At 70.6% G+C, this 26,960-nt stretch overlaps 5 protein-coding genes across 6 annotated transcripts; 3 read left to right on the top strand and 2 right to left on the bottom strand.

Moving 5' to 3' along the window:
- The first annotated feature begins 258 nt into the window (after positions 1 to 258).
- On the top strand, positions 259 to 2,890 carry LOC119715362 (palmitoyltransferase ZDHHC3-like). The gene is made up of 8 exons (XM_038172670.2): positions 259 to 420; positions 1,247 to 1,335; positions 1,420 to 1,493; positions 1,580 to 1,692; positions 1,802 to 1,863; positions 1,965 to 2,052; positions 2,323 to 2,395; positions 2,478 to 2,890. The coding sequence occupies exons 1-8, from the start codon at positions 281 to 283 to the stop codon at positions 2,685 to 2,687; spliced, it is 849 nt and encodes a 282-aa protein (XP_038028598.2). The 5' UTR covers positions 259 to 280; the 3' UTR covers positions 2,688 to 2,890.
- Positions 2,891 to 2,976: 86 nt separating this feature from the next.
- ADAMTS4 (ADAM metallopeptidase with thrombospondin type 1 motif 4) lies at positions 2,977 to 7,565 on the bottom strand. Its single transcript, XM_038172665.2, has 9 exons — positions 7,135 to 7,565; positions 5,790 to 6,113; positions 5,126 to 5,258; positions 4,857 to 5,027; positions 4,482 to 4,768; positions 4,220 to 4,406; positions 3,956 to 4,131; positions 3,701 to 3,876; positions 2,977 to 3,606 (listed from the first exon to the last, which is right to left on the bottom strand). The coding sequence occupies exons 1-9, from the start codon at positions 7,264 to 7,266 to the stop codon at positions 3,177 to 3,179; spliced, it is 2,016 nt and encodes a 671-aa protein (XP_038028593.2). The 5' UTR covers positions 7,267 to 7,565; the 3' UTR covers positions 2,977 to 3,176.
- Positions 7,566 to 9,865: 2,300 nt separating this feature from the next.
- On the top strand, positions 9,866 to 14,937 carry NDUFS2 (NADH:ubiquinone oxidoreductase core subunit S2). The gene is made up of 14 exons (XM_038172667.2): positions 9,866 to 10,022; positions 10,755 to 10,858; positions 11,103 to 11,293; positions 11,916 to 12,036; positions 12,131 to 12,243; positions 12,348 to 12,422; positions 12,515 to 12,592; positions 12,754 to 12,839; positions 13,140 to 13,259; positions 13,346 to 13,475; positions 13,599 to 13,694; positions 13,958 to 14,041; positions 14,621 to 14,678; positions 14,792 to 14,937. The coding sequence occupies exons 1-14, from the start codon at positions 9,916 to 9,918 to the stop codon at positions 14,827 to 14,829; spliced, it is 1,401 nt and encodes a 466-aa protein (XP_038028595.1). The 5' UTR covers positions 9,866 to 9,915; the 3' UTR covers positions 14,830 to 14,937.
- Positions 14,938 to 17,038: 2,101 nt separating this feature from the next.
- LOC119715357 (Fc receptor-like protein 2) lies at positions 17,039 to 22,105 on the bottom strand. Of its 2 annotated transcripts, XM_072028198.1 has the most exons (12): positions 21,995 to 22,105; positions 21,243 to 21,263; positions 20,880 to 21,122; positions 20,089 to 20,346; positions 19,704 to 19,988; positions 18,819 to 19,088; positions 18,424 to 18,744; positions 18,229 to 18,318; positions 18,037 to 18,058; positions 17,869 to 17,945; positions 17,713 to 17,766; positions 17,039 to 17,582 (listed from the first exon to the last, which is right to left on the bottom strand). In XM_072028198.1, the coding sequence occupies exons 1-12, from the start codon at positions 22,074 to 22,076 to the stop codon at positions 17,446 to 17,448; spliced, it is 1,860 nt and encodes a 619-aa protein (XP_071884299.1). In that variant the 5' UTR covers positions 22,077 to 22,105; the 3' UTR covers positions 17,039 to 17,445. The 2 variants fall into 2 exon arrangements, with proteins under 2 accessions (XP_071884299.1, XP_071884298.1); XM_072028197.1 differs by lacking the exon at positions 21,995 to 22,105 and having other exon boundaries at positions 21,243 to 21,673.
- An 813-nt stretch (positions 22,106 to 22,918) lies between these two features.
- Positions 22,919 to 26,675, top strand: PEX19 (peroxisomal biogenesis factor 19). The gene is made up of 8 exons (XM_072028206.1): positions 22,919 to 23,052; positions 23,721 to 23,830; positions 23,943 to 24,108; positions 24,560 to 24,645; positions 24,735 to 24,896; positions 25,483 to 25,659; positions 26,114 to 26,158; positions 26,301 to 26,675. Exons 1-8 carry the CDS (start codon positions 22,992 to 22,994, stop codon positions 26,373 to 26,375), a joined length of 882 nt encoding a protein of 293 aa, XP_071884307.1. The 5' UTR covers positions 22,919 to 22,991; the 3' UTR covers positions 26,376 to 26,675.
- Positions 26,676 to 26,960: the final 285 nt, after the last annotated feature.

Genomic DNA, 26,960 nt, shown 5'->3' with positions numbered 1-26,960 from the left:
CGGGGGGCGGCGGGGCCGGCACCGGCGGCGGGCGGGCGCTAGGACCCGGGGGGACGCCGAGCCAGCGATAGGGGGCGGGGCGATACGAGGCTCCTCCCACATGGGGCGTGGCCAACTGAGCCCCGCCCTCCGTTGCCGCGGCAACCGCGCACGCCGCCACCGCCCTGCCGGTGCGGTTGCCCCGCCCTTTTTCTCGTGACGTCACGCCGAGCGGGCGCTCTGATTGGGCGCGGCGGGGCGAGCCGGAAGTGGCGGCGGGGCGGGGGGGGGGGGCGCTGGGATGGCGGCGGCGGCGGCGGCGGCGCGGTGCGGGCGGGACCCGTGCGGCGCCCTCTGCCCGCTGCTCGCCTACCTCAGCGTCGGATACGCCGACTACGCTGTGCTCGCACACGTCCTGCCCGGGCCTGCGCTACGCGGCAGGTGGCACTGGGGGGAACTGGGAGGCACTGGGGGGAACTGGGAGGCACTGGGAGGGAACTGGGAGGCACTGGGAGGGAACTGGGAGGCACCGGGGGGCACTGGGAGGAACTGGGAGGGACCGGGAGGGAACTGGGAGGGAACCGGGGGGAAACCGGGGGGCATCGGGGGGAACTGGGAGGTAACTGGGAGGAACTGGGAGGTAACTGGGGGGGAACTGGGGGCGTTGGGGGGAACTGGAAGGAACTGGGAGGGAACTGGGAGGGAACCAGAGGGCATCGGGAGGCACTGGGGGAAACCAGAAGGGAACTGGGAGACACTGGGGGGGAGAACCGGGGGGCATCGGGGGCAACTGGGAGGCACTGGAAGGGAACTGGGGGGGGAACTGGGAGGGCACCGAGGGGAACCGAGGGGCCTCGGGGGGGAACTGGGAGGAACCAGGAGGGACTGGGAGGGAAACGGGGGGAACTGAGAAGCAGCGGGAGGCACTGGAGGGGAACTGGGGGGCACTGGGGGGGAACTGGAAGGAACTGGGAGGGAACTGGGGGGCACCGGGAGGGAGCTGTAAGGGAATCGGGGGGGAACCGGGAGGTACCGGGGGGCACCGGGCCCTGCATCACCTCCCTGTGCTGGTCCCTTGGGCCGTGGGGACCCCCCCGAGGGTCCTGGGTCCCTGGGGTCTCCCCAGGCTGCTGGGTCCCCTCCAGTCTCTGGGGGGCAATGGCTCTGTGGGGTCCCCGGGGTTTGGGGTCCCTGGGGTCCCCCCAACGCCTCCGGGGTCCCCGCGGTGCCGGCGCTGCCCTGACCCCTTTGTGCCCCCCCCCCCCAGCCCGTGGTGCCCGTTCCACGCCGTCACCTTCAACCTCATCGTGCTGCTGCTGCTGGCCTGCCACACGCGCGCCGTCTTCGCCGACCCCGGTGAGCGCCCCCCCCCCGTACCGGTACCGGCCCCCCGGTGAGGTGAGGGGGGGGCTCACGACCCCCCCACACCCCCTCCCCCAGGCACCGTTCCCCTCCCCGGCACCGCCATCGACTTTTCGGACCTGCGAAGCGCCCCCCCGCGCAAAACGGAGCAGGTGAGCCCCCAGCTGGGGGCAGGGGGGGGCTTTTTGGGGGATGCTTTGGGTTGGGGGGGGGCTGAGCGCTGCCCCCCCACCCCCAGAGCCCCGAGGAGTGGACGGTCTGCAGCCGCTGCGAGGCGTATCGCCCCCCCCGCGCCCACCACTGCCGCGTCTGCCACCGCTGCGTGCGCCGCATGGACCACCACTGCCCCTGGTAGGTGCCCCTGGACCCCCCCGGGACCCCCCCCCATGTCACTGGAGACCCCCCCCCGGTGTCCCCAGAGGGACAGCGAGGTGTCACCCGTCGCGCCGTCTGTCCGCAGGATCAATAACTGCGTCGGGGAGTTAAACCAGAAATATTTCATCCAGTTCCTCTTCTACGCCGGTAAGTGGGGGCACGGGGGGGGGCACGGAGGGGTGTGGGGGCTCCTCGGGGGGGGGCTCAGCCCCCCCAGCACCAGGCTCTGGCTCCCTGCTCTGTGCCAGGTCTGGCCAGCGCCTACGCCGCGGGGCTGGTGCTGGTCGCGTGGCTGGGGCCAGCGGGAGGAGACGGAGCCGAAAACAGGGTCCAGACGTGAGTGGGGGGCTGGGGGGGGTCCCAGGGCTGGGGGGGGGCTGCAGGGGCGACCCCAGGGCTGTGTGGGGCTGGGGGGGGGGCCAGAGCTGTGGGGGGATGCAGGGGGGTGGATACTGGGCTGTGGGGGGACCCAGGGCTGCGGAGGGATGGAGGGGGGGACCCCAGGGATGTGGGGGGACCCAGGGCTGTGGGGGGGCTTTGGGGGGGTCCCCAGGGCTCTGGGTTGCCCCCTGCTGCTGCCCCCCCAGCCCCACACTGCCCCCCCAGCGCCCACTGCATCGTGCTGCTGCTGGAGTCCCTCCTCTTCGGCGCCTTCGTCACCGTCGTCTTCTACGACCAGGTCAGCGGGGGCTGGGGTGGGTTTCGGGGCACCGTGGGGGCGGTGGCGGTGACATCCCTGTGTCCCCCCCCCACCCCCCCAGGTCGTGTCCATCATCACGGACGAGCCGGCGCCAGAGCAGCTCCGCGGCCGGGGGCTGAAGGAGGCGAAGCGGCCGCGGGGGTGTCGCGCCAAACTGGCGCTGCTGCAGGGGGTGTTCGGCAGCGGCTGCGTCCTCGCCTGGCTCTTCCCCTGCAGCTGCGGGACCCCGGCCGGCCCCGCGTACACCCCCCTGCCCGTCGGCGATGTCTGAGACCCCCCCCAAAACCAAGGGGGGGCAGCGGCACCCCCACGCCTGGCCACCTTCTGCACCACCGGGGGGGACTCTGGCACCTGGGCACCCCGGGGAGGTGCCGTCCGCGCACCCAGGGGTGCCAGGCGCTGCGGGACACCGGGGGGGGATTTTTTTTGGGGGGGGAGGGGGGCTGGCACCCAATAAAGTTCCTTTCTATGGAAGTCTCGGTGCAGGAGATGGGTGCAGGGAGGGCTGGGGGGGGTCGACGCAGCCTGGCACCCCCGCCAAGAACCACAAAACCAGCGAGTGAGCTCCATAAATAGCTTTAAATAACCCCCCCGCCGCGCTGCGGGTGGCTGAGGGGACACAGGGACCATGCGGGGGGGACCCCCGAGACCAGCTCGGGGGGTGGGGGGACCCCCGCCGTGCCCGAGGAGAGGGGCTGAGGTAGACGGGCGGGCGGGTGCCCCCCCAGGCAATAAATAACCGAATAAATAACACCAAGCGCTACCCCCGGCGGTTCCGCAGAATCGCCAAAATCTCTGCTTTCCGCTTCTCCCACGCCGACACCGCCGCCGGGCGCCGGGGGGCGAAGAAGCTGAACCTCAAGCGGGGGGGGCGCCGCTCGTCCACCACCAGCGCCTGCAGCACCAGCGGCTCGCGCAGCGGCCCCCGGCACGCCAAGGTCTCGGTGGCGGCCGTGGCCCCGCTGTAGCGCAGCGAGACGCCGCCCGGCAGCGTCACCGTGCTCTGCGAGGGCACCAGGACGTAGCCACCGTTGAGCAGGGAGCCACCGGACGGCTGCCGCAGCGCCAGGTAGACGTTGTCACCGTTGTCACTGCCGTCACCGGTGTCACCGCCGCCCGCCGGCGAGCCCTGCCGCACCAGGAGGTGCGTGGCGCCCGCCGGGATGGTGACCACGTCGTTGTAGCCGAAGCTATGGGGCAGGGATAGCGTTGGAGGGGGTGGCAGGAGGACACCAGGCACCCGTGGGTGCCCCCCCCGTGCTGCCGCCACCCTCGGGTGCTCACCGGGGCTTGGTGAAGACTCCGGAGACCTTGGTGCAGGTGGAGCCGTCGCCGCCGCACACCATGCACTTGTCGAATTTCTTCTTGGAGCCAATGACGCGGTCGCAGCCGGTGGGGACGCAGCGGCCCCGCACGCACACCCCGGTGCCCTCGGGCGAGCAGGGCGTCCCGTCGGCCACCTGCGGCACACACACCACGGCCTCAGCACCCCGGGGTGCCACCCCCACGGGGAAGGGGACGCAGGATGGGGATGCTCACCCGTGGCTCCAGCACGTGGTAGTAGCCCAGGGTGCGCGACTGGCAGGTCAGCTTGCACCGATCCTTCTCGGCGACCCCGCTGTAGCGCGGCACCCAGTCCCCTGCCGCCGGCAGCCCCTTGGAGATGTCGGGGCGATGGTTGTAGGCGGCGCACTGCTCCTCCCGAAAAGCCAGGGCTGCGGGGTGGGGGGACACGGGGCACCGTCAGCACCAGCGCTGCCCCCAAAACCCTCCCGGTGCGCCCCCATCGCGGCCCCCACTCACGGTTGCTCCCGGGACAGGCCCCGGTGTTGCAGGAGCGGAACCGGCTGCGTTCCCCCCGGCAGTAGCGGCCGCCGTTGCGGGGCGCGGGGCGGCTGCAGGAGCGCTGGGAGAAGCTGACACCGCCGCCGCAGCTCCGCGAGCAGCCGCCCCAGGGCCCCCACGGCCCCCAGGCGCCATCCACGGGGTTCTGCGAGGGGAGAAGTGAACCGTCAGACCACCGCCGGTGGTACCCGAATCCCACCCGGAGCGTCGCGGCACTCACGTTGAGCTCCTCCACGGCGGCGATGCCCACGCACTGCCCGCTCACGCAGGCTCTGCCGGGCCCGCACGGCGTGCCGTCGGCCCAGGGGAAGTGCTTGGTCTGGCAAACGGCTCGCCCGCCGGCACGGCCGCTGCACCAGAGCGCGGCGCAGGGCGGCTGCAGCTCCCCGCAGTGCCGCGAGTCCGTGCCGAAAGCCAGCTGGCACTGCCGCTCCAGCGGGTACACGGCGCCTGGCAGCGCCGTCGGCAGCCGCAGCCACTCCGAGGGCTTGTCCAGGAGGCAGTGACCTGCGGGGAGGTGACACGGCTGCACGGCGCGTCCCCGGGGATGGAGGGGACACCGGGGGCTGGGGATGCCCGGCGGGTCGTACCGTACCGTGGCCGTTATCCAGGAAATCGGTGATGAAGCGGGCGCTGCACGGGGACCACATCTCGCCGGGGGGCACCGAGGACATGACCGGGGCCATGACGCGGCGCGAGGAGCCCGCGGGGCCGTTGAGCTCCGCGCAGTGCGGCGAGTCGTCGTGCGGCATGCTGAAAATGTGCCCTGCGCAGGGACGGGGCCGTCAGCACCCCCCGGGGGGGCTTGGCTGGGGATGGGGGCCCTGCCTTTGTGTGTGTCCCCCCCCCCTCCCCGGTGCTCACCGAGCTCGTGGGCGGCCGTGAGGGCGGACTGCAGCCCGTCGTCCTCCACGATGGCGCAGCTGCGCTCGGGGTCGCAGGCGGTGCCCACGTCGGCCATGCCCAGGGTGTCGCACGTGGCCGCCCCACACAGGTCCTGGGTGGGGGGGGAACAGGGCTGGGGGGGGGCGTCTTGGAGCACCCGGCACCCCACCAGCACCCAGACACCCACGGGTGCCCCGCTGACCCTGCCTGCACCCTGAGATCCTGGGGGCACCCGCACAGTTGGAGGGGACCCAGGGATCCCCAAAAACCCAAAGTCTCAGGGATGAGGTTCAGGGGCCCTGCCAGCACCCAAATACCCAAAAAGCATCCCCGGGACCCAACCAGCACCCAAAAACCTTGGTGGGCACCCAAGGGATCCTACCCTGCACCTAAACTCTCTGGGATGGGCTTTGGGAACCCCGCGACCACCCAAAATCCCACGGACACCCCAGGGACCCAACCAGCATCCAAGCACCCCAAGAACCCATCCTACACCCCAAAATCCCAAGGGTCCCACCCCAAGCACCCAAACTCCCCAGGACAGGCCCCGGGCACCCTGCCAGCACCCAAACACCTTCGGGGGGGCACCCAGGAACCCAGCCACCCCCCACCCATCACCCCGCAGCCTGTCCCCGTTGCCCACCTGCCGCGTGAAGAGGATGGCGGTGTCGAAGTGGAGGGGACTGTCCTCGTCGGGGACGTTGAGGTCCCGCTGCCACCGGCAGAAGTTGCGGAGCATCTGGGCGGCGTTGGTGGTGGCGGGGGGCCCCGGGGTGCCGGGTCCCAGCACCTCCAGGCGCGTCACCCGCAGCTCCACGGCGTTGCCCAGGCTGCCGTGCCGAAAGGACCTGGCGGCGGCCGCCAGCACCGTCAGCAGGTACGGCCGCAGCCCCGCGCCGTGGAAGCGCGCCATCGACTCGTCCGCCACCACCAGCATCTCCACGAAGCGCGGCAGCGAGGCGAAACGCTGCCGGGGAGCGGGCGTTGGGCACGGCACCGGGGCGGGGACCCCCAGTGGCGGTGTCCCCCTGCCCGGTGTCCCCAGCGCCGTGCCACCACCCTGTGCTGGGGTCACCCAGCACCGTGCCAGGTCACGCTGGTGTCACGCATTGGTGGCTGACCCCAAACCAGTGCCCCCCAGCCCATCCTGGTGTCACCCATCGCTGTGCCAATGTCCCTTGTCACTGTGCCATCCCGTCCCAGTGCCCCCCAGCACCCTGCCCGTGTCCCTTATCGCTGTGCCAGCCCACACCAGTGTCCCCCAGCGCTATGTGACCCTACACCAGTGTCCCTCAGCGCCGTGCCAATGTCCCTGATCCCCGTGCCATCCCGTCCCAGTGTCCCCAGCACCACGTGACTCCACACCAGTGTCCCCCAGCACCGTGCCAGCCTGTGCTGGTGTCCCCAGTCCCCGGTGCTGATGTCCCCACGGGTGCCAGCCCGTGTCCTGTCCCCGGTGTCCCCAGCCTGCAGGGTCCCGGCTGTCCCCTGGGGGTGCTGGGGAGGGTCACATCCCTCCCAGCTGGTGCCACTCCTGATGTGTCCTGATATGTCCCGATATGTCCTGATATGTCCCACTGTCCCGATATGTCCCAATATATCCTAATATGTTCCATTATGTCCCGATATGTCCTGATATATCCTGATATGTCCTGATATGTTCCAGTATGTCCTGATATGTCCTGCTGTGTCCCGATATGTTTCAATGTCCCGATATGTCCTGCTGTGTCCTGCTATGTCGCAATAGATCCTGATATGTCCTGATATGTTCCAGTAAGTCCTGATATGTCACAATATCCCAATATGTCCCGATATATCCTGATATGTCCCGATATGTTCCAATGTCCCGATATGTCCCAATATGTTCCAGCATGTCCCGATATGTCCCGATATATCCTGATATGTCCCAGTATGTTCTGATATCCCGATATGTCCCGATCTGTCCCGATCCGTCCCAGCCCCCCCGGTCCGTCCCATCCCGGCCGTACCTTGACTCTCCTCGGGGCCGGCTCCCCCCGGGGCCGGGGCTGGGCTCCCCCCGGGGCCGTCACGGGACAGGCGGGACCCGGCGCGGCCCCGGTGGCGGCGGCGAGGACGAGCGCCAGGAGCGCGCAGCGCATGGCCCGGGGCACCGCGTCCCGCTCGGCGGCAGAGCCGGGCCCCGCCGCCTTTTAACGGGTGGGGAGGCGGCCCCGGGATGGGGGGGGGACAGAGGCGGGGGGGGGAAACCCGCGCTGCCCCCCCCGGGACGGTTCCGGGAAGGCTGAGCCCGGCCAGAGCCTGGGAACGGGGAAGTCCCGGGAACGGGGGGGCGGCTGTGCCACGGGGGGGGCGTGGGGCTGGGGACCCCCGGAACATTCCCTGCCCGCAACGCCCCCCCCGTCCTGTCCTGTCCTGTCCCTTCTGTCCCTCCCTGTCCCCTCCATTGCTGCCCGCCCCCCCCAGCCCATCCTGTCCCCTCCTGTCCCCTCCCTGTCCCCTCCCTGTCCCCTCCTGTCCCCTCCTGTCCCCTCCACCCCCCCCATCCCCACGCGGGTGCCTCCCAGCCCCCTCCCCGTGTCCCCCCTTTCCCGGCAGGGCCCCCCCCCGATGTGTCACACCGAAGTCACCTCCTGGCCCCCCTCCCGGCAGCACAGGGGCCGTATCCTGCTTCCTCCCTTCTCGTAACCGGGGCTGAGCCACCGGCCACCCTTCCTGCCCCGGTGCCCCCCCCCCCCACCCACCCATCTCGGGGTGCCCTGCGTGCCCCCCAGGGGTGCCGCGGTGCCGTCCCCGCTGTCCCCGGGGAGAACAAGAGGGTGACAAAGGGAGCTGGCGGCACCCGGCGCCGCCGGACAAAGGGGCCTCTGTGCTGCTGGGTGCTGGGCTGCACCCAAGGGACCCCCCCCGGCACCCACGGGACCCCCCCCGGCACCCAGAGCCTGCAGCCGGGACCAGCACCCATGCATGCCCGGGAGTGCTGTTGTGACTGGGAGCCCACTGGGAGCTTACTGGGAGCACACTGGGAGCCCACTGGGAGCACACCATGGCCAGCATGAGCAGAATTCACTGGGTCCAGCATCCGGGGGGGGGGGGCTGGCAGGCGCTGGCATCCCCCCGGCCCCAGCATCCGCCGGATCCTGCACCTGGCTCTGCCAGCATCCCATGGGCTCCAGTATCCGCCCAGTTGGGCGTCCGGCACGGCCAGTATCCCCAGCACCAGCATCCGCCGGATCCGGCATCCCGCAGGGGCGGTGTCCTCTGCCTCTGGCATCTGCTCCAGCACCCCCAGATCCAGCACCCCCAGCTCCAGTACACCCAGTTACAGAACACCCAGTTCCAGCACCCCCAGTTCCAGCACCCCCCATTCCACTACCCCCAGATGCAGCATCCCAGTTCCAGCACCCCCAGTACCCCCAGCTCCAGCACCCCCAGTTCCAGTACACTCAGCTCCAGTACCACCAGTTCCAGCACTCCCAGTTCCAGTACCCCCAGTTCCAGCACTCACAGTTCCAGCACTCCCAGTTCCAGTACCCCCAGTTCCAGCACCCCCAGTTCCAGCACCCCTGGCTCCAGCATCCCAGTTCCAGCACCCCCATCTCCAGTACCCCCAGCTCCAGCACCTCCAGTTCCAGTACCCCCAGTTCCAGCACCCTTGGCTCCAGCACCCCCAATTCCCGTATCCCCACTTCCAATCCCAGTGTCCCCAGTTCACCTCCAGCATTTCCCAGTCACAACCAGACCCACGCACGAAAGCCCCCAGCGCACGCACGGGGCCGACACACGCGTGAGCACGGGGACACGGGGACACCGGGGACACCCTCGGGGACACCGGGGGCTGCTCGGTGCCCCCCGGGGGGGGGTCCAGGCAGCATCTGTCCAGCACCGCGGGGCCACCGTGACTCAGTGCGGGGTCAGCGGTGACGCCACTGGGCGGGCGTCAGCGGGGTCGGTGACGCAGCGCAAGGCCGCGGGAGCTGGCACGGCCACGGGGACGGGGGAGCCTGGGGGGGGGCGGGGGGGGGGCACACACAAACTGGGGTCACCGAGGGTGCTGGCACGGCCCGGCTGTCCCCATGTCCCCCACAGGGAAGGCCCCTGGGGTGGGGTGGGTGGGGTGGGGGGGGGTGGGGGGGTGATTTGGGTCATGTCACGTTTTGGGGATGTGGGGGGGGGGTCCTGCTTGCCCTGCCCCCTCTGTCCTAGCCCTGCCTTCGCCATCCCCGTCCCACTCGTTCGGGTCCCTTCTGTCCCCCCAGTGCCCCCCCCATCCCCTTCTGTCCCCTCTGCCCCCCCCCAGTCCCCTCTGCCCCCCCTCAGTCCCCCACTGTCCCCCTTTGCCCCCCCATCCCCTTCTGTCCCCTCTGCCCCCCTCTGTCCCCCACTATCCCATCTGTCCCCCTCTTGCCCCCCCTCTGACCCCTCTGTCCCCCCCCAGTCCCCTCCTGTCCCCCCCACCCCCTCCCCTCCCCTCCCCTCCCCTCCCCTCCCCTCCCCTCCCCTCCCCTCCCCTCCCCTCCCCTCCCCTCCCCTCCCCTCTGTCCCCACCCCCGCCCCTCTGCCCGCCCCAAAGATGGCGGCAGCACCCACTCCGGTTTCCCGGATGTTGCCCTCAGCAAACATGGCGGCCGAGCAGCGCCCCCTTCCCCCCCCCCAACACACACACACCCCTGCCCTTCCTTTTGCCCATAACCAACATGGCGGCGGCGCGGCTTCACCCTCCCACCCCCAACATGGCGCCGTGCCGCGGGGGCTGACGGCGGCGGCGCCTGCGCGGTGCCAAGGGCAAGATGGCGGCGCTGAGGGCGCTGCGGGCGCTGGGGGGGCTGCGGGGCCTGAGGGCCCCCGGGGGGGTCCCGGCGGCGGCGGCGGCGCGGCTCGGGGTGGCCCCGGCACGGTGAGGGCGGGGGGCGGCAGGGGAGGGCCGGGGGGCGGCGGGGGGGCGACGGGGGGAGGGAGCGGGGGCTGGGGGTCGGGGGTCAGGGGTTTGGGGGCGGGGGTTTGGGGTCGGGGGCTGGGGGCTGGGATTTGGGGTTTGGGGTTTGGGGTCTGGGGTTGGGCACCTGGGATTTGGGGCCTGGGATTTGGGGGCTGGGATTTGGGATTTGGGGGCTGGGGGCTGGGGTTGGGGTCTGGGATTTGGGGTCTGGGGTTGGGGGTTGGGTACCTCTGATCTGGGATTTGGGGGCTGGGATTTGGGCTCTTGAGATTTGGGGTTGGGGGTCGGGGGCCTAGGATTTGGGGTCTGGGGGCTGGGGGTTGGGGTCTGGGGTTGGGCACCTGGGATCTGGGATTTGGGGGCTGGGGGCTACGGGTTGGGGGTTTGAGGGACGAGGACCTGGGCCTGGGGGTCTGGGGTTGGGGGTTTGGGGTCTGGGGCCAGGACCTGGGGGCTGGGATTTGGGATCTGAGACTTGGGGTTGGGGGTTGGGGGTCAGGGACCTGGAACCTGGGGTTGGGACCTGGGTTTGGGGTCTGGGTCTGGGGGTTAGGGCTGGGGTCTGGAGTCGGGGGCCTGGGTCCAGGACTGGGACCTGGGGCTGGGGTCTGGGGCCTGGCTCTGGGTTCAGGGACTGGAATCTGGGGTCTGAAATTTTGGGGTCCTGCTGTGACCCCCTTGTTCCCGCAGTGCCCGGCAGTGGCAGCCTGACGTGGACTGGGCGCAGCAATTCGCCGGCGCCATCATGTACCCCAGCAGGGAGACCGAGAAGTGGGTGCCGCCACCATGGGACGGTGAGGGGCCGGGGACACCCCCAGGGCAGCGGGATTTTGGGGAGGGGGGAGCCCCGGGGTGGGGGTCAGCCTCCTTAGGGGGGGCGCAGGGGGAATAATGGGGTGCCTGAGACCCAGTGAAAGGCTTTGGGGTGGGGGTGCTCAGCGGGGCAGCTCCCCCGACACCACGGGGCTGATGCGTTGTGGGGTGTTTTCCCTGCCTGATCCCCCCCAAAAAATTGTCCCGTCCCCCCCCCCCGAGCAGACAAGGACCCCCCGGCCCACAAGAAGGTCTCCAGCCTCACCATCAATTTCGGGCCCCAGCACCCGGCCGCCCACGGGGTCCTGCGCCTGGTGATGGAGCTGAGCGGGGAGACGGTGAAGAAATGCGACCCCCACGTCGGGCTGCTGCACCGCGGCACCGAGAAGCTCATCGAGTACAAGACGTACCTGCAGGTAAATTGGGGGGGGGGGCTCCCAGGGCCTCTCGGGGCCTTTTTTTTCTCATCCTGCTGCGAGGATGTGGGGAAAGCAGTGAGGATTTGGGGAAGCAGCGGGGGGGAGCCCAAGTCTGGGCCAGACTGGCCGGCTGCCCGCGTCCCCCTGCCTGACCTGGCCACGTCAGCGCTGCCCGGGGACTTGTTTCCCCGTTGGGTTTGGTTGTGGTGTTTACAAACACCCCCCCGCTGGTTGATTACCCCGCCCGGATTTAATTTCGGTGCTGGTGGGAGGAACGGAGCCTGAAATAACCCGGGGCTGGGACAGCGGGGGGACGGCGGCACCGCACGCTTGGTGCCAGCCAAAAAGCTCTCGGGGCGCGTTGCCCCCCTCCTTCACACCTTGTTCTGAGGAAAGCCACTTGGACACCTGCAGGGCTGGAGCTTTTGGGCTCCTTTTGGGCTCCTTTTGGGGCTACTTTTGGGGCTCCCGTGCCCCCTGGGGGAGAGGAAAGCCGCCGCCATGGTCCGAGTGCCGTGGGTGCTGGCCACAGCCCCTCAAGGTCACCTTTTCTTCAGGAGTTGGACTTGGCGACCCCTCTGGGTCCCTTCCAACTCTCTTTTTGGGATCCCTTCGCCAGGCCCTGCCCTATTTCGACCGCCTGGACTACGTCTCCATGATGTGCAACGAGCAGGCCTACTCCCTGGCCGTGGAGAAGCTGCTCAACATCCGCCCGCCCCTCCGGGCGCAGTGGATCCGAGGTGAGCACGGCCTCCTGCCCCCCCGGGGAAGGGTCTGGGGGGGGGGGTTCTCCCCGTTCTGCCCCCCTCTCACCCCTCTGTGCCCCCTCCCCAGTTCTTTTTGCGGAGATCACCCGGCTGCTCAACCACATCATGGCAGTGACCACGCACGCGCTGGACATCGGGGCCATGACCCCCTTCTTCTGGATGTTTGAGGAGAGGGAGAAGGTGAAGGGACGGGGACGGGGACGCTGCGGCCGCCCCCGGGGTCGGTTTGAGGGGCTCGAGGCCGGCGGACGGACCCCCCCCCTCCTTTCTCTGCCCCCCTGCAGATGTTTGAGTTCTACGAGCGGGTCTCGGGGGCGCGGATGCACGCCGCCTACATCCGTCCTGGCGGGGTTCACCAGGTAAAGGCTCCCTGCAGCTCCCCCCCCTTTGGGATTTGGGGGGGGGGTTTTCCTGATTCCTCCCGGGCTGATCTCCCCCTCCTTGCACCCAGGACCTGCCCCTGGGGCTGATGGACGACATCTACGAGTTCGTGAAGAATTTCTCCATGCGGGTGGATGAGGTGGAGGAGGTGAGCGACGCGGGGACACCGGGGAGGGAGAGGGGCCCCATTTCCCCCCCCCACAGGGGCTGGGGTCTCCCTGCTGTCCCCTGGGCATGGCCAGCGTGGGGTTGTCCCCCGGGTGGTGGCAGCAGGGGGGGGACACGTGGCTGAGGCCCCGCTGCCCGCAGATGCTGACCAACAACCGCATCTGGAAGAACCGCACGGTCGATATCGGGGTGATAACGGCCGAGGAGGCGCTCAACTACGGCTTCAGGTGGGTCCCGGGGGGCTCCTCGGGGTCGGGGGGGCTGCTTATTGGGGTCGGGGGGTTGCTTGGGGTCGGTGCTGGCCCCTGCCTGGCTCCAGTCCCCGCTGCTTGGTGTCAGAGCTGTGCCACCGTGTCCTGCTTGCCTTTGTCCCCCCCCTGCTGTCCCCAAACCCTTCTGGGACGCCGTGGCGTGCGAGGCGAGGAGCTCCTGGCCCCTTTCCGTGTCCCCTCGGTGCGCAGCCCGTCCTCCTGCTGCTGTGGGGTTTTTGGGGTCCCCCCCCGGCTCAGCCGCCTCTCTCCATGCAGCGGGGTGATGCTGCGGGGCTCGGGGATCCACTGGGATCTGCGCAAGACCCAGCCCTACGACGTCTACGACCAGGTGGAGTTCGACGTCCCCATCGGCTCCCGAGGGGACTGCTACGACCGGTACGTCCCCGCGCCGCGGCTGCCCGCCCCCTTCCCCGCACAGCACCCACGCTGAGCCCCCCCCCTGTCCCCCCAAACCCCCCCAGGTACCTGTGCCGCGTGGAGGAGATGCGCCAGTCCCTGCGCATCATCCTGCAGTGCCTCAACAAGATGCCCGAGGGGGAGATCAAGGTGGACGACGCCAAAATCTCCCCTCCCAAGCGGGCGGAGATGAAGGTAAAAGCCTGGCCTGCTGCCGGCCCCCCCAATTTGCACCGGGGACCCCCCCCCCGAGCCCAAAAAAACGCTCCTGGGGGAGGAGGAGACCCAGCACTGCCCGGCCGTGGCCTCTCTCCGCAGACCTCCATGGAGTCCCTGATCCACCACTTCAAGCTCTACACCGAGGGCTACCAGGTGCCCCCCGGAGCCACCTACACGGCCGTCGAGGCCCCCAAGGTGCCCTTCTTTTGTTTTTTGGGCGGGCTGAGCCCACCCTGGGCTGGCACCCAGCTCGGTTTTGGGGTGGGAGGAGGGTGGTGGGCGCCAGCCTGCGCCGCGGTGCCTCTGGGGACGGCGCTCACCGGGTGTGGGACCGGCACAGCCCTCGGGACACCGCCCACGTCCCGTCCTGTCCCGGGGCCTCTCAGGGTTTTTTGGGGCTGGACGCAGCCACCGCAGCCCCCCCGGGTGTCACCAGCCCTGTCCCCGTGTCCCCGCAGGGTGAATTTGGCGTTTACCTCGTCTCGGACGGCAGCAGCCGCCCCTACCGCTGCAAGATCAAGGCGCCCGGCTTCGCCCACCTGGTAGGGAACTGGGGGGGGACTGGGAGGGAACTGGGAGGACTGGGGGGGCAGCCTGGGGTGGCCAAATCTGCCCTCCAAGCAGCGCCAGCTCCTCGTGGGCCTGCTGCGAGGTTCTCCAGGGGCCAAGTGACACCTGTGGGGACGCGGCTGTCACCCGCACGGCCCCGTCCCCGCCGGGTGGCTCGGTGCGAGCCGCAGCTTCTCCTGCTGGAGCCTCGGAACCGGAGGCCGCTTCCTGTCCCCGCCGATAGCTGACCACTTCCTGCAGCTGCCGTGCCGCTGGGGGCCTGGCCCGAGCCGTGGGGGGGCTGCCAGAGGGGCCCCCCCCTCTCCGGAAGCCGCGGCCCCGGCACCATCGGCAGCTGTTGGACGCAGGCGGCCGCGCCTCCAGCCTCGTGCCTCCGGCTGCTGACCGCAGCGGCTGCCTTCCTGCCGGCTCCAGCTCCGCAGGATCGGACGAATTTGGGGTTGGGGGGGGGCACGGAGACGGTTTGGGGCTGGGGGGGGGCAGCCCATGAGATAAAGCAGCCCCATGGCGCTGCGCTCGGGGCTGATTTTGTGTCTCTCCTCCTCTTTCAGGCCGGCCTGGACAGGATGTCACAGGGCCACATGCTGGCAGACGTGGTGGCCATCATCGGTACGTGTCCCCCGGGGGGGTCCCGCGCCCCCCATGGACCCCCTGTGGGTTCCAGGGGGGGGGTCGGGGAGCCGAGCTCGGCCCTGCCCTCACCTCCCTTCTCCTCTCTCCAGGCACGCAGGACATCGTGTTCGGGGAGGTGGATCGGTGAGGGGCTCAGCGCCGTGCCCCCACTGCGTGTGCTGCTCCGTGCGCTCCCCCCTGCGCCCCCCCCGTGCTGTCCCTTCACCGATTTGAGTCGAATAAAGGCTAAAACGGGTCCCGGCTCCGCGCTTCTGTCCCTGCGTCAGCCCTCGGCTGCCGGAACCGGGTGAAACCCCGCTCCTCTGCCCTTTCCCACACAAGGCTCGTGGTCGAGAGCTTCCCCTTCCCTCGATGTGGGGCCCGCGGGCGCATCACCCTCTCCGGGAGGATCCTCCCCGCTTCCCCAGCCCCGGGGGGGGCACTTCCCGGGGGTATTTTTACCTTTCTGCCCCCACCGCCTGCGATTTTGCACCCGGCCAGGGCCGGCGACGCCTCTGGGAGCTCCCCTGTGCCAGGGTGGCACTTGGGCACAGGGAGGGTGGTGACACGGGGACAGCTCGGTGGCAAACCGGGGGGGGGCGCGTGGCCAGACGGGGGCTGGAGGAGGGGAAGCGGTGGCGGGGGGGGGGGGACGTGAGGGCGGCGCGAGCCGCTGGGGAGGAAAGCGCTCGCCCTGCGGTCGCTGCCTCCAGCGCAACGCCCAGCGCCACCGACCCCGCCGGCCACAGCCCTGCACCTCCGGGTGCCGGCAGCGGGTAGGGACCGGGACCGGGGACAGGGCTGGGGGACAGGGACAGGGCTGGGGGGGGGACAGGGGACAAGTTGGGGGGGGTTGGGGACAAGTTGGGGGGGGACAGGGGAGCAGCTGGGTGGGTGCGTGGGTGATGGCCCGGCCTGGCCACCGCTGCGCTCACCCTTTGGGGTGAGGCAGGACCCATCGAAGGCACCCCCGGCGGCTCTGCTGGCACCCCTGGGGGCAGCGGGGTGTGAAATAGGGGGGGGGGGGGCTGTGCCCTGTCCCCCACCCGGGGGGGGGCACCCAGGGGCTCACCAAAACCATCGGAGACACGGCGGTGGCACCGCTGCGCTCCCCGGGCACGCAGAGAAAGCTCAGAGGTGGTGGCTCCAAGCTCGGGGTGCCCGGGGCAGGATCTGTCCTGGGGTGTCACGGCCCCATTGTGCCCCCCCCCTGGACCCCTGTCCCCCCCCCGCAGAGGCGCCGATGGAGCCGGAGCTGTGCTACGTGCTGGACGCCGTCCTCTTCCTCTACGGCATCGTCCTCACCGTGCTGTACTGCCGCCTCAAGGTGGGCACCACGGCCATGGCCCCCCCCTTTTTGGGGCTGGACCCATCCCCAGAGGGATCCCCAAACCTCTGTGGGGTTTTTTTCCCCCCCCCCATCCCCGGGGTTTATTTTTTTGGGGGGGTCTCGGGCTGACCCCTTTGTGTCCCCGCAGTTCCTGGCTCGCCGAGCATCGCAGGGCACCTCCAAAGGGGCCAAGGAGGTAAAGTCCCTTTGTCACCCCCCCCCCAAAAGGGGGGACACCCTGGCTGGGGGGGGCGCTGGGGGGGGGCTCTGGGGGAGTGGGGACCAGCGGTGACCGCCCCCGTCCTGCGCAACGCTGGGGAGGGAAACGGGGGGGGGGTGAAACCAGCGGGGGGCACCTGGAGGTGGCAAGTGCTGGAGGGGGGGGGGGAAGTGAAAAATCGTGGAAAATTCACAATTTGTAGGGCCGCTGGCAGATGGGGGGGGGTGTGGGGGCGGGGAGCAGGGTGTCCGCCCCCCCGCCCCCCCCTCCAGGGCAGCTCTTTCTCTTTCTCTTTCTTTTTTTTTGCAGCAGAAAGAAGAAGCCATCTACACGGTAAGGCGCCCCCGGGGGGGGGCAGGAGATCCCTGGGGGGGGGATAAATCCCATGGGGTGCCCCCATCCCCTGGGTGCTGGGTGTTTGGGGGGGGCGTTAATCCCGTGGGGTGCCCCCGTCCTGTGGGTGCTGGGTGTTTTTGGGGTGCCCCCATCTGTGGGGTGCCCCCATCCCCTGGGTGTTGGTTTTTTTTTTTTTGGGGGGGGGTAAATCCCATAGGGTGCCCCCATCCCATGGGTGCCGTGGTTTATGGGGTGCCTCACGTCCCCAGGGTCCCCGCAGCTACCCAGGGCCCCACCCCATTTTGGGTGGAAAAATCACCAATCTGGGGCTGCGGGTTTGCATGGTCGGGGGGTCTTGCGGGGGGGGCAGGCAGGGCTGTAACCCCCCCCCCCCCTCTCCTACACCAGGGGCTCAGCACCGAGCAGCAGGACACGTACGAGATGCTGGAGCCCAAATCCTGACCTCGTCCTCGCGCCGCCCCCCCCTCGCCCCCATCCCCAGGACCCCCCCTCGCCCCCCCCCCCCCCAGCCACCGCTGGATGCAGAATTGGAGGTTTTTCTGCGCAGGAAATGGCCGTTTTCAGCCCCAAATCGCCTCCAGCTGGGCACGGACCCCGCCGTGGTGCCGGGGGCGTGATGGGTGCCTTGGGGGGGGGGGGGGTGAAGCCAGCCCGGGCCCCCCCCCCAGCTCCTGCCCCACTCCTCCCAGTAAAGCAGCTCCCAGTGCAAACTGGGCACGGCGCTCGCCTTAATCCGGGGCAGCGGGTGGGTGGCACCGGGGGGGGGTAGGATAAAAAAAAACAGGCATTTTGGGGAGAGAAACGGCTATTTGTGTATTTGGGGGTTTTTGTACGGGGGGGGGGTTGTTTTGGGGGTGTCAGGCGCAGGCGACGTTCTCGTAGCTGTCGCTGGGGACCCGGCACAGCCCCCGGGGGGTGCCGGCACCGCGGGGCCCCGGCAGCACCGCGTAGGTGACGGAGGGCTCCTGGGGGGCACCGGGGGACGCGGGGCCACCTGCGGGGCCACCACCGAGTCTCGGTTTGGGGACACGGGACGTGGCACTGGGGGGGGGGGACTTGTTTTTGGCCACCTCCCCGCGTGTCCCCTCCCCGGCTCACGCGGTGTCCCCGTCCCCTGCACTCACCCCCGCCCTGCTCCGTGACGATGACAGCGGCGTACACCACATCCTGGGGGGACACTGCGGGGACAGAGCCGTGTCCCCCCCCCATTTGCAGTGGCACCTGGGGGGGGCCACGGTGTCCCCAAGGGGGCCGCGGTGTCCCCAAGGGCTGGCACTCACCGTTGCTGTACTCAGGCTCCGCCGTCTCCGTGCTGAGGACAGAAGGGGCGCGGGGACACCGAGGGGCTGCGGGGTCCCTGGGGGGGGGGACAAGGGGACATGGAGGGGGTAGGGGACACCCTGGGGACAAGGGGGGGGGCAGGACCCCTGCCCGGGCTCTGGGCTCACCTCTCCTGGCTCTTTTTGGCCGCTGCAAAGCAAGAGGAGGGGGCACGGTGAGCCCTCCGTGGGGGCGCTCCCTGGCAGCCTGGTTGTACCCAAAGCCACCCCATTGTCCCCAAAGCCCTCCCATTGTCCCCAAAGCCCCCCTGCTGTCCCCACAGCCCCCCCACGTCCCCAAACCCCCCCCATGTCACCCACCTGGGTGCCGCCGCCGCCAGAGGTGCCAGCCCAGCACGGCGCAGGCAGCCAGCAGCACCAGCAGGGACGCGCTCAGCCCCCCGGCCAGCGCTGGGGACACAGAGGGGACAAACACAGCTCAGCCCCAGGGGCACGCAGCCCCCCCCCCACGACCCCCCCAGATCCTCCTTGGGCTCACAGCCCCCCAGCCCTTACCTCGTCCTCGCCGCTGCCCCTGTCCCCACGGTGTCACCGAGAGGGCCACGGGGGGGCTGCGCTCCTGGAAGGCGCGCTGGGCACCCAGCCGGTTGGTGGCCACGCACTGGTAGGAGCCGACGTGGGCCGGCCCCAGGGGTCCCAGGGCCAGGAGGGGACCCTCGCCCACCTCCTCCCCGTCCCGCAGCCACCTGAAGGCCACGGGGGCCGTGCCCACCCGCACGGCGCAGCTCAGGTTGAGGCGCTCGCCCTCCGTCCCCAACGCCTCCGTCACCGCCGCCTCCGTCCCCGCCACCCGCACGGTGGCACCGGCCACGGGCACTGGGAGAGGGGGCAGCGCCGGGGGGTCACCGGGGGACCTGTGAGTGTCCCCCCCCACCCAGCACGGTGCTCACCCACGACGGTGACCTGCAGCTGGGAGCTGTTGGCCGCGGTGACGCCGTCGGTGGCCCGGCACAAGTAGTGGCCACCGTCCTCCGGCCGCGCCGCCGGCAGCTCGTAGCGGGGTCCCTGGGCCAGGGGCTGGGCCCGACCCTCCCGGTGCCAGGAGAAAACGAGGGGTCTCGTGCCCCCCCCCGCCGCGCAGCTCAGCACCAGGCCCTCACCCTCGGCCACCTGCCCCCCGGGGGGCTGCGCCGCCAGGGTCACCCCCGCCACCGGCACCCCTGCGGAGAGGGGAGGTGGCGGGGGTGGGATGGGGATGGAGGGGGGGGGGCTGGGGATAAGGGGAGGGGTGGGGGGACCCAAAAGGGGTGGGGGGACCTGGGGAAGGATGGGGGGACCCAAAATTGGTGGGGGGGACCCAAAAAGGGTGTGGGGACCTGGGGAGGGACAGGGGGACCCAAAGGGGGTGTGGGGACCTGAAAGTGGGGTGGGGGGCTGCAAAAGGGGTGTGGGGACCTGGGGAGGGACGGGGGGACCCGAAAGGGGTGGGGGGACCTGGGGAGGGATGGGGGGCCTGGGGAAGGGTGGGGGGACCTGGTTTGGGTACAGGGAGCTGGGAAGGGGTGGGTGAGGTCCTGGGGGTGGATGGGGGGGGCCCAGGAGGGATGCGGAGTGGGGAAGGATGGGGGATGTGGGGTGAAATGGGGGGACCCAGGAAGGGATGGGGGGACCCTAAAAAAGATGGAGAGGGGTCCTGGGCATGAGGATGGAGGGACCAAGGGAGGGAGCCCTGGGATGGGTGTTAGGACCTGGGGAGCAAATGGGGGGGACCTGGGACAGAACTGGGGGAACTGGGGGATCTGGGGGGGGGATGCGCCCCCCTCCCAGCCGCTCACTTCTGACGGTGATGGTGACGGGGTTGCTGCATTTCTGCACCTTGGCCGCCTCCGCCCGCGCCTCGCAGGCATAGGAGCCCGAGTCCCGCAGCGCCAGCGCCCGCAGCAGGTGCCGGGGGGACCCCTGGGGCCCCCCCACCACCACCCCGTCCCGGTAGAAGAGGTGCTGCAGGGTGACGGGGGGCCGCAGGGGGCTGCCGCGGGTGACGCAGACCAGGGTGAGGTTGCTGCCCTCGGGGGGCTCCCGGGACCCCTCCACGCTCAGCTCCGGCACCGAGAAGAGCTCTGGGGAGACGGTTCCGAGGGGGGGGCGGTGACCCCACTGCCGTGTCCCCGGCCCCGCTGTTGTGCCCCCCCAGCCCCGCTGCCCCCCACCCGAGCTCACCGTGCACGACGACCTCGTTGGGTTTGGTCTCGAACCTGCTCAAGTACCTTTTGCCCGTGCAGTGGTAGCGGCCGCCGTGGTGCCGCTGCGCGGGGGCGAGCAGCAGCGTGTCCTCCTGCCCCCCCGGCCCCCGCAGCAGCTCCCCGTTTCGGAAGAAGCTCACGCTGCTCGGCCTCGAGTCCCACCAGCCCCGGCACCGCAGCACCAGCTCGTCCCCCTCCAGCACCGGCTGCACCGGAGCCTGCAGCACCCACCAGTCTGCGGGGAGCGGTGGGAGCCGCGTCACACCGGGGCGCACAGGGGGTAGGGGCGTGCACTGGGATGCACTGGTGTGCACCCAGTGTGTGCAGGGGATGCGCCCGGTGTGCACTGGGATGCACCCGGTGGATGTGGAGGGTGCACGGGGACGGGCTGGTGTGCACAGGGATGTGCCCAGTATGCACTGGGGATGCACTGGTGCACCCAGTGTGCATGGGGATGCACCCGGTGTGTACTGGGGATGCACCCAGTGTGCGTCGGGGACGCACTGGTGTGCACGGGGATGCACTGGTGCAGAGGGATGCGCCCAGTGTGCACTGGGGATGTACTGGTGTGCAGGGAAACGCACCCAGTGTGCACTGGGGACTCACTGGTGCGCACTGGGACGTGCCCCACGTGCCCAGGGTCCTGCCCAGCACGCACAGGGCTCCCCCCCCCCCCGCCCCGATTGCTCGAGAGGTGACAAAGGCCGCGAAGCCGAGCCCCCCTCCCCCTGCCAAGCACCCATGGGTGCCGGGCACCCTGCCCCTCACCGTCAGAGACGCTCAGCTTGAGGGGGGGGCTGGGCTCGGACCAGGACCTCCAGCACTGGAAGCTGTAGCGGCCGGTACTGGACGGGGTGAACTGGAGGCGACTGGTGCTTTCTCTCGTCCTGCCGTTGATGCTCCACAGGGTGGGGACGCGCTCGTTGGGGGGGGCGCAGGTCAGCATCACCTTCTGCTCCTTGAACAGGGGCGTCCAGGGGGGGTCCAGCATCAGCAGGGGGGGCTGGGCACCTGCAGGGGGGACACGGGGACGCCAGTGTGCCGGGAGCTTGGGGACACTGGGGGCTTGGGGGACACTGGGGGATCGGGGACATGGGGGGCTCGGGGACATGGGGGGGCTCGAGGACTTACCTGTGAGGCTGAGGAATTGGGCTGGGAGGGAGAAGAGGCCGGGGGGGGTGGGGGGGGCGCAGGGGCTGCTGTCACCGCGGTGTCCCCCAGCCCTCGCTGCACCCCCGGTTCTGGCCACGGGCACCCATGGGTGTGGGGAGCGTTCCCAGGGCGGCCGGGGGGGTCCCAGGGGACGCAGCTGCGTCAGAGCCACCCATGCAAAGCAGCCGGGCCCCCCCCGTCCCCCCCAGCTGTGCAGGGCTCGGAGGCGCTTCCGCCACCCCCGTCCCACGCTCCCCACGGCTGCCCCACATCCTGTCCCCACGTCCCACCCCGTGTCCCCGTCCCCATGTCCCCATGTCCCACCCCCGTGTCCCCAGCCCCACGGCTCCCTGCCCATCTCGTCACCCTGTCCCCTGCCCCAGCGTCCTTGTCACCGTGTCCCCATCACCGCGTCCCCACCCCCATGTCCCCCTCTGCCTGTCCCCATGTCCCCATACCCCTTGGCCCTGTCCCCATGGTGTTCGTCCCCATGGCCCCGTCCTCATGGCCCCATCCACGTGGCTCTGTCCCCATGCCCCCATCCCTGTCCCCTCGCCCTCACGTCCCCATCCCCGTGTCCCCGTCCCCCTGTCCCCGTCCCCACAGCCCCCCCGCTTTGCCCCCAGGGGCTCAGCCAGGAGCAGGCCCCCCCTGCCCCCAGCACGGGGGGGCTGAGGGGACGTGGGGACACGGGGACACGGGGACATGGGGCCGGAGGGACACGGCCTCACCGCAGAGCAGCAGCGCCGGGCTCCTGGCCATCCCCTTGCACGGGCAGCGGCGGTGGCAGTGGCAGTGACACCCCCTTTGCATGACTCTGTTGGAGATAAGGGGAAGGAAGTGACAATCCTTCCCCCCCCCCCCCCCCAACCCCCCCGGAGGTGGCATCGCCCAGGGCTGCGAGCGGGTGGCGGCGTCTGGGGACAGGGAGGGATGGGAATGGGGACAGGGAATGGGGACAGGGAGTGGGGACAGGGACAGGGATGGGGTGGGAATGGGGTGGGGATGGGGTGGGGATGGGGATTGGGGGGGGATGGTGGCGAGGATGGGGACGGAGGTGGGAACGGGGACAGGGGGTGGGAATGGGGATGGGGACGGGGACGGGGATGGGGAAGGGAATGGGGACAGGGATGGGGATTTTAATGACAGGGATGGGAATTGGGGACGTGGATGGGAGTGAGGATGGGGCACAGACAGGGAGGGGGATAGGGATGGTGGGGACGATGGGGACGAGGCCAGGGGTGGGGACGGGGACAGGGATGGGGACTGGTGAGGATGGGGACGGGGATAGGGGAGGGAATGGGGACAGGGACAGGGACAGGGACAGGGACAGACCAGAGCTGCCACCACCCCATCACCGCGCACCCCGGGGTCACTGCGGGGTGACAGAGCCCAGCAGCGCAGTGAGGGGACACCCTGCAGAGGGTGGGGGCTGGGCTCTCCCGGCTCCGGTACGGGGGTCTCGGCCCCGGTCACCCCCCACCCCCCCATCCCCCCCCCGTTACCCCCCGGTCCCCTCCGGTTCCCTCCCGGTGCCCCCGCCCCAGGCTGCAGTTCCCAGCGCGGCCGCCAGGCGGCAGCACCGAGCCCTGGGGGTGGAGGGGAGGGGCTTAATGAGGGGGGCGGGGCTTATGCATAGGGGCGGGGTTAAAGGGGGCGGGGCTATGGGAGGGGCGGGGCCAGGTGGGCGGGGCTTGCTGGCCCCGCCTCCCGGCGGAGCGGGGGAAGATGGCGGCGGAGCCGGGGCAGGAGCCGGACCCCGACCGGGAGCTGGAGGAGCTGCTGGAGAGTGAGGGGGGGGCACCGGGGGGGCTGGGGGGGCAATGGGGGAGTGGGGGGGGGCTGGGGGGCAATATGGGGCTGGGGGGGGCACCGGGGGTCCGGGGGGGCTGGGGGGCACCGGGGAACCGGGGGGGTTTTGGGGTACCGGGAGGGGCTGGGGGGAAACGGGGGGCTCCGGGGGGGTGGGGGGCAATAGGGGACTGGGGGGGAGCACCGGGGGGCTGGGGGTACCGGGGGAACACCGGGGTATCGGGGGGGTGGGGGTTATTGGGGAGCTGGGGGGCAACGGGGGGGGCCTGGGGGGGTGGAGGTAACAGGGGGGGCTGGGGGGCACCGGGGGGGTTATGGGGTACAGGGGGGGGCAGGGGTTATTGGGGGGCTGGGGGCTGGGGGGGGGCTGCTCTGGTGGATTGGGGTCGGGGGGGGTGGAGGTCATGGGGGTGCAGCGGGGTCTGGGGGTGTTTTGGGGCTCCTTTAGGGGTGGGAGGCTCCTGGGGGGGCTGAGGGGGGGTTTGGGGTGCAGGGGGGGGGGGGTGCGGCGGGTCCTGGGGGGTAACAAGGGGGCGGGGGGGGGCTTTGGGGAACAGGGGCTGAGCACCCTGTGGGGGGTCAAGGGGTGCAAGGAGGGGTTTGGGGGGGCACCCCCTCACCCCACACCCCCTCGCCCCCCCCCAGGCGCCCTCGATGACTTCGATAAAGCCAGGCCCGCCGCCCCCCCCCCGCCACCACCGCCTGCCCCGGGGACCCCCGGCAGCACCGAGAAATCCCCCAGCGCCACCGCCAAGGTGCAACGGGTTGGGGGGGGGGGGCTCCTCCCTTGGGACCCCCCAAAAACCCTGTAACCCCCCCCCAAAAAAAAACATAACCCCCCCGAAACCCCCCCGTGTGCCCCCCCAGGACTCGCTGTTCGCCTCGCAGGAGAAGTTCTTCCAGGAGCTGTTTGAGGGCGAGCTGGCCTCGCAGGCCACGGCCGAGTTCGAGAAGGCCATGAGGGAGCTGGCCGAGGAGGAGCCGCACCTGGTGGAGCAGTTCCAGAAGCTCTCGGAGGCGGCGGGGAGAGTGGGTGAGTGGGGGGGCCCGGCCTAGCCCCCCCCCCAGCCCCAGCATCACCTCCAAAATTTGGGATTTGCCGGCCCCAAATCCCCCGCTGCGAGCCCTGGGGGCGCACAGGGGAGCTGGGGGGCACGGTGGCCGTCCCCTCGCTGTCCCCACGCTGTCCCCTCGCTGTCCCCAGGCTGTCCCCACGCTGTCCTCGTGCCCGGGGCCAGCCCCCCGCTGAGGGCTTAACGAAGCTGCCCTAATTAAACCCGAATTGCTCCATAGGGTGCTGCGCGCCCCGAGCGGCCCCGCTTGCGCCAGAGCAGCGGTGGCGCAAGGTGGGGACCTGGGGGGGGCCCGTGGGGGCCTGGGCTTCGTCCTGGGGGTCTCAGGGATTTAGGGATTTAGGGCAGGGGGATTTAGGGTGGATTTGGGGTGTGCAACCCCCCCCGATCCATCCCCTGGTGGCCCCGCAGGCGGGGACGCGGCGTCGCAGCAGGAATTCACCTCGTGCCTGAAGGAGACGCTGAGCGGGCTGGCCAAAAACGCCACCGACCTGCAGGTACCGGGGCAGGGGGGGGGGCACGGGGACAACATCGGGGTGCTGGGGGGTACCCCGATATGACCGTGACCCCCCCCCCCATCCCGCAGGGCTCGGCGGCCTCGGACGAGGAGCTGGCGAAGGCGCTGGAGGGGCTGGGGCTGGAGGAGGGCGGCGGGGAGGGCGGCGTGCTGCCCGTCATGCAGAGCCTGCTGCAGCACCTGCTGTCCAAGGAGGTGCTGTACCCCTCCCTCAAGGAGATCACCGAGAAGGTGAGGGGGGGGCGCAGGGGGATGGTGACCCCCCCACGGGACCCTTGGGACCCCCCCCGTGACCCCGGTGACCCCCTCCCCAGTACCCCGAGTGGCTGCGGGAGCAGAGGGTGGCTCTGCCAGCGGCACTGGGCACAGCTGGGGGTGATGGTGCAGACCCCCCCAGGACCCCCCCCGGGACCCTTGTGACCACCCGGTGACCCCCCCTGTGACCCTTGGGACCCCCCCCTGACCCCCGTGGCCCCCTCCCCAGTACCCTGAGTGGCTGCAGCAGCAGCGGGCAGTGCTGCCGGCAGCACTGGGTGCAGCTGGGGGTGATGGCACGGACCCCCCGGGACCCCCCCATGGCCCTTGGGACCCCCCCCTGTGACCCTTGGGACCCCCCCCTGACCCCTGTGGCCCCCTCCCCAGTACCCCGAGTGGCTGCGGGAGCAGTGGGTGGTGCAGTATGAGTGGCACCGGGCACAGCTGGGGGTGATGGTGCAGACCCCCCCGGGACCCCCCCCCGTGACCCTTGTGACCACCTGGTGACCCCCCCCGGGACCCTTGGGACCCCCCCCCCCGACCCCTGTGACCCCCTCCCCAGTACCCGGAGTGGCTGCGGGAGCAGCGGGCGGTGCTGCCGGCGGCGCAGTACGAGCGGTACCGGGCGCAGCTGGGGGTGATGGCGCGGATCTGCCGGCACCTGGAGGCCGAGGGCAGCGAGGAGGGCGCGGGGGCCAGGAGGGAGCGATTCGAGGCCGTGCTGGAGCTCATGCAGCAGGTGGGGGGGGCACGGGGGGGACACTGGGGGGACGGTGGGGACAGCCTGGGGGCGTGGGGGCACCATGGAGACAGTCTGGAGGTGTGGGGACACAGGGACATGGGGACACCCTGAAGATCCCCTGGGGACACAAGGACCCCCTGGGAACACCCTGGGGATATGGGGACAATGTGGGGACACCCTGGGGGCACCCTGGGGGTGTGGGGACATGGGGACACCCTGGGGACATGGGGACACCCCAGGGACATGGGGATGTGGGGGCACCACAGGGACAGCCTGGGGACACCCTGGGGGCACCCTGGGGGCATAGGGGCACCCTGGGGACATGGGCACGCCCGGGGGGACAGGGGGACACAGGGACATGGGGACACCCTGGGGGCAGCTTGGGAACCCCCTGGGGACCCCCCGGGGCCACCTCGGGGCTGCCCCCAGGACCCCCCCCTTCTGTCCCCAGCTGCAGGAGCTGGGTCACCCCCCCAAGGAGCTGGCTGGGGACGCGGTGAGTGCCCCCCCCCGCCCTCACCCCCCTGTCACTTTGGGGTCCCCACGGGGCCGGTGACACTCGGGGACACCCCCCCCACACCCCGGGTGGCCTGGGGGGCGCGGGGCCGGCCCCCAAAATGTCCCCGTTGTCCCCGCAGCCCCCCGGCCTCAACCTGGACCTGGAGGGGCTGAGCCTGCCCGAGGGGGGGGGGGAGCAGTGCCGGCTGATGTGACGGGGACACCGGGACGGCCCCCCCGGATGGGGACATCCCCCCCCCCCCCGGTCATTAGGCTCTAATTAACGCCCTAACGAGGACAGAGGACGAGGCCGCGTGGGACGAGGAGCGGCGCTGGACCCGCGGTGTCCCCATGGGATGGGGACGGGGGGGGGTGGCCGTCACTTTGGGGGTGCACGGGGGGGGCTGCATGGCCCTGGGGACGCTCGTGTCACCCCCCCATGTGGGGACACCCCCCACCCGCCTGGGGACACCCCCCCGAGTGCTGGGGGGCCCCAATAAAGCGTTGGAACTGCGGCAGGTCCCGAGGGGGAAACTGAGGCACGGGGGGGCGGGGGACCCTATAGGGATGGGGGGGACCCTACAATAACAGGGGGGGACCCTATAATAATATGGAGGTGGGGGGGGACTGGGGCGACCCTACAATAACATGGGGTGGGAAAGGACTGAGGAGACCCTACAAGAACACGGGGGGGGAGGGAGGGAGGGATGAGGGTGACCCTACAATAACATTGGGTGACCCTACAATAATATGGGGGGGGGGGGGACTGGGGGCAACCCTACAATAACTTTGGGCGACCC

This window comes from Anas platyrhynchos, chromosome 26 (genome assembly GCF_047663525.1).
Source record: "Anas platyrhynchos isolate ZD024472 breed Pekin duck chromosome 26, IASCAAS_PekinDuck_T2T, whole genome shotgun sequence".
In the NCBI taxonomy this organism is placed as follows: domain Eukaryota; kingdom Metazoa; phylum Chordata; class Aves; order Anseriformes; family Anatidae; genus Anas; species Anas platyrhynchos.
The sequence above is the reverse complement of the archived record's forward strand: the minus strand, read 5'-3'. Positions and strand labels throughout refer to the sequence as shown.